This window comes from Otolemur garnettii, unplaced genomic scaffold, assembly GCF_000181295.1.
Source record: "Otolemur garnettii isolate 467f Iridium unplaced genomic scaffold, OtoGar3 scaffold00114, whole genome shotgun sequence".
Lineage (NCBI taxonomy): Eukaryota > Metazoa > Chordata > Mammalia > Primates > Galagidae > Otolemur > Otolemur garnettii.
The window spans coordinates 506,717-516,358 of record NW_003852509.1 but is presented as its reverse complement, the minus strand read 5'-3'; the positions used below and the strand labels follow the sequence as shown (position 1 = coordinate 516,358).

Sequence of the window (9,642 nt, the reverse complement as noted above, 5' to 3'; positions counted from 1 at the left end):
CAAATTAAGAAATCTAGAAGAAATGCATAAATTTCTGGACACTTATGATCTAGCAAGAATGAATTATGAAGAAATAGAAAATCTGAACAGACCAATAATGAATAAGGAGATTGAATTAGTAATAAAATATCTCCCATTAAAGAAAACCTCAGGACCTGATGGCTTCACTGTTGTATTCTACTGAACATTTAAAGAACTAGTTACCAGTTCTTCTCAAACTATTCCCAAAAGCTGAAGAGGAAGGAAATTCTTTCAAACTCATTCTATGAGGCCAGCCTTATCCTGATACCAAAACTTAATGAGAACACAACCAAAAAAGAAAACTACAGGCCAATATTTATGAGAAACATACATGGAAAAATCCTCAACAAAATACCAGCAAACCAAATTCAACAGCACTTTAAAAAGATCACTCCTCATGATCAAGTGAGATTCATCCTAGGGATGCAAGAATTATTCAATATATGAAAATCAATAACTATATAATCTTAAGAAAATGTGACCATTTCAGTTAAGGCAGACAAAATTCAACATCCATTAATGATAAAACTCTGAACAAATAAGGTATAGGAGGAATGTACCTCAATGTAATAAAGACCATATATGACAATCCCACAGCTAACATCATACTGAATGGGAAAAAATAACTCTCTGCTGAAAGCTTTTCCTGTAAGTACTGGAACAAGATAAGGATACCTATTCTCACCACTTCTATTCAACATTGGACTGAAATTTTAGCCGGGACAAGTAGACAGAGGAAAAAAAAAAGATATCCAAATTAGAAAGAAGGAAGTTAAACTGACCCTCTTTGCAGATGACATGCTATTATATACAGAAGACTGTGAAGCCTCCATCAAAAACCTATTAGAATAAATGAATTTAGTAGAATGGCAGGATACATATACCAGATCAATGTAAAAAAATCAGAAGTGTTTCTATATGCTAATAGTGATCTATCTAGAAAAAAAGAGAGGAAATAGTTCCATTTACAATAGCTACAAAAATAATTCTAGAAATAAATTTAACCAAGGAGGTGAAAGATTTCTGCAATTAAAGTATAAAACACTGATGAAATAAATTGAAGAAACAAATAAATGGAAAGATGTGTTCATGAATTGGGAAAAATAATATTGTTAAAATGCCTATATTACCGAAAGCAATGTACAGAGTCAGTGCAATGCTTATCAAAATATCAATGATATCCTTCACAGAAATAGAGAAACAACCCTAAGTTTCATATGGAACCACAAAAGGCCCCAATGAAAACAATCTTGACTGAAAAGAAAAAAACTGGAGGTATCATACTATCTGACTTCAAAATGTATTACAAATCTATAGTGATCAAAATAGCATGGTACTGACATAAAAACAGACAAATAGATCAATGGAACAGAATAGAGTTCAGAAATAAATCCATGCATTTATAGCCAACTGATATTCAACAAAATTCCCAAGAACAGAATGGCACCTGTGGCTCAGTGGGTAGGGTGCCAGCCCCCTATACCCAGGGTGGCAGGTTTGAACCCAGCCCCAGCCAAACTGCAACAAAAAGTAGCTGGGCATTGTGGAGGGTGCTTGTAGTTCCAGCTACTCGGGAGGCTGAGGCAAGATAATCACATAAGCCCAGGAGTTTGAGGTTGCTGTGAGCTGTGACACCACAGCACTCTACTGATGGGGATAAAGTGAGACTCTGTCTCAAAAAGAAAAAAAAATTCCCCAGAACAGGTATTGGGGAAAGGACGGTCTTTTCAATAAATAATGTTGGGCAAACTGGCTCATTTATAATCAGAAGAAAGAAATTAAACCTTTATATTTTGCCACACACATAAATAAATAAAAATGAATTAAAGGCTTAAACATAAAGACAAAACTATGAAACTACCAGAAGAAAACATAGGAGGAAACACTTCAGGGCATGGGTATGAGCAAGGATTGTTTTTGGATATGACCTAAAAAGCCTCAAACAAAGAAAGCAAGAAGGAATTGGAAAAATAGGGTTACATCACATTAAAACGCTATTGAACAACAAAAGAAAAATCAGTACAGCAAAGAGGCAAACTACAGAATAGGTAAAAATATTTGAAAACTATACTTTTGATAAGGGGTTACTATTCAAAATATATAAGGAACTCAACTTATAACAAAAAACCCCAAATCATCCTATTAAAAAATGGGTTTGACCCTTCTTTTAAAAAGACACACAAATAACCAACAGATATATGAAAAAATCTCAATACCACTAATTATTATGAAGATGTGTATCAAAACCACAATGAAATACCACCTCACACCTGTTAGAATATCTACTAGCAATAAAACAAAAGGTAAGTGTTAGTGAGGCCGTGGAGAAAGGGAAACACTTACATATTGTGGGTATGTAAATTAGCACAGCCACCATGGAAAACATTATGGAAGCTCCTCAAAATATTAAAACTAAAACTACCATGTGATCCAGCAATCTCACTAGTGGATATATATGCAAAGGACCTGAAATCAGTAAGTCCAAAAGACAGCTTCACTCCCATATTTATAGCAGCATTATTCACAATAGCCAAGACGTGCAATCAACCTGAGTGGATTCATGGATAATGGATAAGAAAATGCAGCATATATACACAATGGAATACTACTTAGTCACAGAAAATAATGAAATCCTATCATTTGCGGTAATATGAATGAACCTAGAGAGCATTAAAGAAACGCCAGGCACAGAGAGACAAATACTTCATGATGTCACTCATATGTGGAATCTAAACTAGCTGATCTCACACAAGTCAAGAGTAGAATAGTGGTTATCAGAGGCCTGGATGGTTAGGGAGAAGGGGGGGATGGGGAGATATAGATCAAAGCTTACCCAATGATTGTATATATCTCCCAGAATAGGCAAACATATAGAAACAGGAACTAGACAATAATTTCCTGGAGTACAGGAGAGGGGTGGAGAGAGAGAAATAGGGAACGACTAATAATACTTATGGAGTTTATTTATCGAATGATGAAAATGTTCTAAAACATTATGGTTATGGTTGCACAGGTCTGTGAACATAGTAAGAAACACTGGATTGTATATTTTATTTTGGATTGTACATTTTAAAGGGCTAAATTGTGTGATATGTGAATTATATCTTAATATAGTGTTAAAGCGTTAAAAAACAAAAAGACAAAGTCCCCTAAGAACTGGCATGACTGGACTTCAGAAACAGAAAGAAGCTTGGAAATTTAGGAACGCATCAATGTCTCATAGCTTGTTAGCAGCTGATCCAAACTTCAAAACCAGAACTCCCTCTGATTCCGAAACAGAGTTGGCACCACCATAGGTTATGAGGGAGTCCGTTTAACTTGTAGTATGGTATTGTTCATTAAGCTGGAGAATGAAATACGTTCTCCATGCTGGAACACGAAGTACAAAGTCGCTGGTAGAGGAAATTTTTATACACTTGGTTCACTTTTTAATAAATAGGGTCCTGGGCGGCGCCCCTAGCTCAGTGGTTAAGGTACCGGCCACAGACACCAAAGCTGGCAGGTTCGATCCCGGCCCTCTCCAGCTAAAACAATAACAATGCAACAACAAAAATAGCCGAGCGTTGTGGTGGGTGACTGTAGTTCCAGCTACTGGGGAGGCTGAGGCAAGAGAATCGTTTATGCCCAAGAGTTTGAGGTTGCTGTGAGCTGTGACGCCACGGCTTGAGAATCTGTCTCAGTAAATAAATAAATGAATAAATAAGGCTCTTTACTCGGCCTGTGTTGCAGGCAGATTGCACAGAGAACCGTTGTCAGCAGATGAGCAGGACCTTTCCTGCCCCGAGCAACGCCCGCCCGGCCCGAAGCTTCCAGGTCGTTGGAAACCCAGCCCCGGGCCGGAGGTCTTAAGAGTGGGCGGGCGGCGGGAGCGCGGGGCCGCCCGGCAGCTCCACCGGGCGCGGCGGCTGCGGGCCGCAGAGCTCCGGGAACCGCCGGGCTGGCGGGAAGCGGTCTGGGGTCCCTCTGGTGGGTTCGAGGTCCGGGTCACCAGGGTGCTGGCCTGGCCCTGCGCCCCCGCGCGCTGACCAGGGAGAGCCCGGTCCGCCCAGGGCGCTAGCGCCGCGCTGACCACCTGTGCGCGGGTGACCTCAAAGAGCCGACATTCCAAGACAACCTCTCTGAGGGCCGCTCCCCTGACCTCTGCCCCTAGTGGGCCCAGGTGAGCAGCCGGGACGTTTCTAAGTCACGTGACGAACACAGACGCGTTACCTCAGACTTAACCCTCCTCCCGCTGTCGCTCCGCTCCTCCCGGCCCGCGCGGGTGGGGCTCCCAGGCCCGCCCCCTCGGCTGTCTGGAAAACGCGAACTGGCGCGTCTGCGCCGAGCCCGGAGGGCGGCGCCGCGCATGCTCAGCGCATGCCGTCGGGGAGGCTGGCCCGGCTGCGCGCGCGCCCGCCGCGTCTCTGCCGGCAGCTCGTTATGGCGGCCCCTGGAACTCCAGGGTGTTCGGTACTGAAAGGTGAGGGGACGGCCTGCTCCCTGGGTGTGCGGAGCCGCCCTGCGCCGGTGGGGGGTGGGTTTGAGGACTGACGCCGCTGGTGGTGGGAGCACTCGGGGGAACTCCGCTCCCCGTGCTTCCGCTTCTCCCCACCGCCGACCTTCCGCGCTGATCCCCACCCCACCCGGCTGACCCCCGCCTCCCACCCCCTCCCCGCTGACCCCCTCCCAGTTCAGTGTGCACGTGACTGTCCCCCGGAGCTCGCGGGGCGGGCAGCCTGCCGGAAGTCAGGGTCTGGGTTTAGTCCCGCGTCTTGGCCTCGGGTCCCCCGAGGTCCTTCTGGACGTGGAGAGGCTGGAGGTCCGGCACGCGGGGAAATCTCGGAGAAAACTCGGGGCCTGAGGATGGGTCGGATGTCAGCTTTCCTGGAGGTTCGCAATGGCTTGGAAAGTCCAGGCGAATTTGGGGGCCTGCGGCAGTAGTGGGACTAGGAAAAGAAACCCCGAACCTTCTGTTGTGTGTGTTTGTCGTAGTACCGAGAGCGGCCTTTCAGTGAGAAGTTGTGTACCGGAGTTGCCCAGCAACTCCGCTACCTCATTTTATGTGTCGGAAAATTAAGTTTATAGACACTCCTTCCCGCCAAGTGACTGGTCAGCGCAGGCAGGATTTTCGCGCCTAAGCTACTGTCCTAACCTATGTCCGAGACTTCACCCAGTCCGGGTCACCTGGAAGAACTGAGGAGGATGGCAGGTCTCACAGTTTGTCCTTGGAGAAAAGGGGTCTGTTGTGAGGAGTTTGGAGTAGTGTACAGCCTCATAGCCAAACTCCTCTCATCAGATGTGGCTACTTTTCTAATGTTAGTATTTTGCTAAATTAACCTAGTTTTCCTGTATCTTTGCTCACAATTATTCACCAACAGCACGCCTGGAAAATTCTTTTAAAACGTCAGGTTTAGAACAGGGATCCACAAGCTATGCCAAGTCTGTCTTGTTGCCTGTTTTCCGTGGGGCCCGCAAACTAAGAAGCTATTTTTTACATTTTTAAGTGGTTGAAAAGAAGATTCTCAAATGAAAATTTTATCTAATCCAAAGTCCCTTGTCTATAAAGTTTTATTGGCATGCAGGCCAGCTCATTAACTTTTGTGCTCTATGAAATTGAGTAGTTGTGACAAATAGTGTACCAGCTGCAAAGCCTATTCCTTCTGTTCTAGAAAAATTAAGCCTAGTGTAGGAATTAGGGAAGAACATCAGGTGTTAGGAATGTAAACTGGGACGTGTATGAGTAAGGTTCTTTGCTTTAAATTTTAATAATCGTAACTTGTACTGATGCTATTTGAAGAAACTTTTAATAGAAGAAATTTCAGATTTAGTTTTTAGTATAAATAAATAGAACAAGAAAAAAATTATTGAGCAGTAGGTGCTGGAAATACAAATTTCATACTGGTATCTTGTTTTCAGATGTCGTGGCCTATGTTGAAGTGTGGTCATCCAATGGAACAGAAAATTATTCAAAGACATTTACAAACCAACTTATAGACATGGGGGCAAAGGTAAGAAATTCATCTTCCAGTTGTTATATATGACAATCTTATGAGTAAAAAGATACATTTTTATTTTCTTATGTCAGGAATTATTGCTTAGAATATGAAGGACAAAGCAATGGGTGAGTAGTGGAGGAAAAAAGAGCTAAAATATGAAGAATTTAGAACAGTAGGACTTACAGAACCATTGGGCTTATAAGCACTGAGTGAGAAAGGACTCTAGGGTGAAAATCTGGATTCTCACATTGGTTATTTGGGTACATGGTGCTGATAATCAAGTGAGGAATACAGAAAGAAGAACAGTTTTCTAAAGGTTATATATTTGGCCATATTAAAAATACCTGTTCTGTATACAAATAGACTTCTGTACATAGGTCTGGAACTTGAGGTGGTCAAGGCTAGAGTTGATTTCAGGAAGTCAAGACCACAGGGTTTGGATGAGGCCACAGGCATGGATATCATCCCCTGTCCCACGTTGGGCAGCGTTAGGCTGGAGAATGCTGAAGGAGGAACCTTATCCAGTACTGACAGCAGTTGAAAAGCTCAGGGGCCCAAGAACACAGAGAAGGATGCCAGGAGAGTGAGGAAGGCAAGTATGCAACTTAAAGGAGAGAAAAATTTAAAGGCAGAATTTTTAAACACTGCAATCTTCAAGAGAGATAAGACTGGCAAGTGTACTTTTTATTTGAAAACTATATTGGTTGAACTTAGTGTAGTTTTTAGTGAAATAGATAAAGGGAATCCGAATTAGTCCTGGAATCATTCAGGAAATGGAGATAGCAAATGTAGACTATAAAAGTTCCCACTTATTTGAGAACTATTTGAGAATTATTTGGCTCCTTAGGAGCCATCTAGATCATCAGATTTACTGTCAGAGCACAGTGCTAGTATTCAGGGAACCCGTCTTTGACTTAATTAAGAGTAGTGATGCTGGCTCGGCGCTTATGGCTCAAGCGGCTAAGGCGCCAGCCACATACACCTAAGGTAGTGGGTTCGAATCCAGCCCAGGCCCGCCAAACAACAATAATGGCTGCAACCGCCTTTGGGCCGGAGATGCCATCTTTCAGTAATCCACCAAAATGATGAACACAAAGGGAAAAAGGAGAGGCCCCCGATACATGTTCTCTAGGCCTTTTAGAAAACATGGAGTTGTTCCTTTGGCCACATACATGCCAATCTACAAGAAAGGTGATATTGTAGACATCAAGGGAATGGGTACTGTTCAAAAAGGGATGCCACACAAATGTTACCATGGCAAAACTGGAAGAGTCTACAATGTTACCCAGCATGCTGTTGGCATTGTTGTAAACAAACAAGTTAAGGGCAAGATTCTTGCCAAGAGGATTAATGTTCGTATTGAGCATATTAAGCACTCTAAGAGCCGAGAGAGCTTCCTAAATGTGTGAAGGAAAATGATCAGAAAAAGAAAGAAGCCAAAGAGAGAGGTACCTGGGTTCAGCTGAAGTGCCAGCGTGCTCCACCCAGAGAAGCCCACTTTGTGAGAACCAACAGAAAGGAGCCTGAGCTCCTGGAACCCATTCCCTATGAATTCATGGCATAAAGCATATAACATAGCACACAGGAGTACCAGTGGACCCATGCTTTTAGGTGCAAGAACCTATTTACTCTCCATGAGCTGATGGCATAATGAGTGTACAGCATAGCACACAGGATAACCAATTAGACCCCATGTAACAGTGATACAAGGTGCTGGAACCTATTTCCCATGAATTCAAAAGTCAGTGTTTTGTCACATTCAAGGGCAAGATGCCTCCCTGAGCTACTGGAGCCTCTTCCCTGTGAATTCATGGGATGGTAGTTAAAAACATAAAACAGTAGCCTAAAAATGTGTGTTGTTCGTTCACTACAAATGTGATTTTTTTTTTTTTTTTGCGGCAAAGAAATATTAAACCAAATTTTAATGTATCCTAAAAAAAAAAAAAATAATGCTGCAACCAAAAAATAGCTGGGCGTTGTGGTGGGCGCCTGTGGTCCCAGCTACTTGGGAGGCTGAAGCGGGAGACTCGCTTGAGCCCAGGAGTTGGAGGTTGCTGTGAGCAGTGAAGCCATGGCACTCTACCCAGGGGAACAGCTTGAGGCTCTGTCTCAAAAAACAAACAAACAAAAAAAAGAGTAGTGATGCTGGCAATTCATATGTGCCAAAAGGAAACCATGAGGTGCTGCTTTTAAGTGAAAAAGGTGGCAGTTCTCAATTTAAGAAAAGAAAAACAAATTACATGTTGAGGTTGCTAAAATAGTGAATCTTCTGTTCGTTAAATTGTGAAAAAGGGAAAAATTCATGTTAGTTTTGCATGGTAATTTTATTGTAGTGTATTGTTATAACTCTTCTATTATTGTTGTTGCTAATCTCTTATTATGCCTAATTTATAAATTGTATCATAGTTACATATGTAAAGGAAAGATTAGTACATATGGATAGTATGTATGGGCTTTGCAGTGTCTGGTTTCAGGAACCCACTTGGGTCTTTAAACTCACCCTCCATGCGTTAGCAGGCACCACTGTATTTATGTTTTTTGACATATGGTTGGTAGGTGAGTGAAAGGGATCAGTTAAAATGGGTGAGAAGAGATTAGGGAGAGGCCAGAGAGGCCCTCCAGTTCCTAAAACTGAAGAGACACTCTACCCCAGGCAAAGCATAGGTATCTTGTCTGATCTCCCAAATTCATATCCTTGAGTGAGAAGGGAAAGTTCAAGGACGATAGAAGTGGAAAGGAACAGAATAAAGAAGTAGGGCCTACTTTGATATATTGGAATGTGGGAAATGAGTGATGCCTAAAGTTTACTTGAGCTAAAGACATGATTGTAGGCTAGACATGGTGGCTCACACCTGTAATCCAAGCACTCTGGTAACCCAAGGCAGGTGAATTACTTGTCTTCAGGAGTTCCAAGACAAGCCTGAGCTAGAGTGAAACCCCGTTCTGCTAAAAACAGAAAAATGAGCCAGGTGGACGTCGTGGTGGGCCCATTTGTTTGTTTTTATTGTTGTGATTGCCACTGAAGTCTTCATAAAATCTTTCCCGAGGCAAACATCCTTAAGAGTTTTCCTCAAATTTTCTTTTAGGATTTTTAACATTTTGTATCTTAGATTTAACTCTTTTATCCATTTTTAAGTCAATATTTGTAAGGGGTAAAAGGTGTGGGTCCAGTTTCAATCTTTTACGTGTGATTATCCAGTTTTTGCAGCACCATTTATTGAATATGGATTCTTTTCTTCAGTGTATGCTTTTGTTTGGTTTATCAACAATCAGATGATAAGAGACTGGTTTCCTTTTGTTGTTGTTGTTGTTGTTGTTGTTAGGGATTCATTGAGGGTATAAGAAACCAGGTTACACTGATTGCATTTCTTAGGTAAAGTCCCTCTTACAATTGTGTCTTGCCCCCAAGAGGTGTGTCACACACCCAGACCCCACCCCCCCCTTTCTCTCTCTCTGCTCTCCCCTTCCCCCATCCCCCACCATGTACTATGTCATTAATTGTCCTCATATCAAAATTGAATATATAGCATTCGTGCTTCTCCATTCTTGAGATGCTTTACTAAGAAGAATGTGTTCCGCTTCCATCCAGGTTAAAAACAAAGGGGCTCGGCGCCTGTGGCTCAAGCGGCTAAGGCACTAGCCACAT

At 42.7% G+C, this 9,642-nt stretch overlaps 1 protein-coding gene and 1 pseudogene across 1 annotated transcript in view; both read left to right on the top strand.

Moving 5' to 3' along the window:
- Positions 1 to 4,442: 4,442 nt before the first annotated feature.
- MCPH1 (microcephalin 1) overlaps positions 4,443 to 9,642 on the top strand; it is a 38,625-nt gene continuing 33,425 nt past the window's right edge. Inside the window, exons 1-2 of the mRNA XM_023517569.1 lie at positions 4,443 to 4,480; positions 5,917 to 6,008. Coding sequence (XP_023373337.1) covers positions 5,997 to 6,008 — 12 coding nt within the window. The 5' untranslated portion in view covers positions 4,443 to 4,480; positions 5,917 to 5,996. The remainder of the gene's footprint in view (positions 4,481 to 5,916; positions 6,009 to 9,642) is intronic.
- On the top strand, positions 7,052 to 7,560 carry LOC100953489 (annotated as a pseudogene).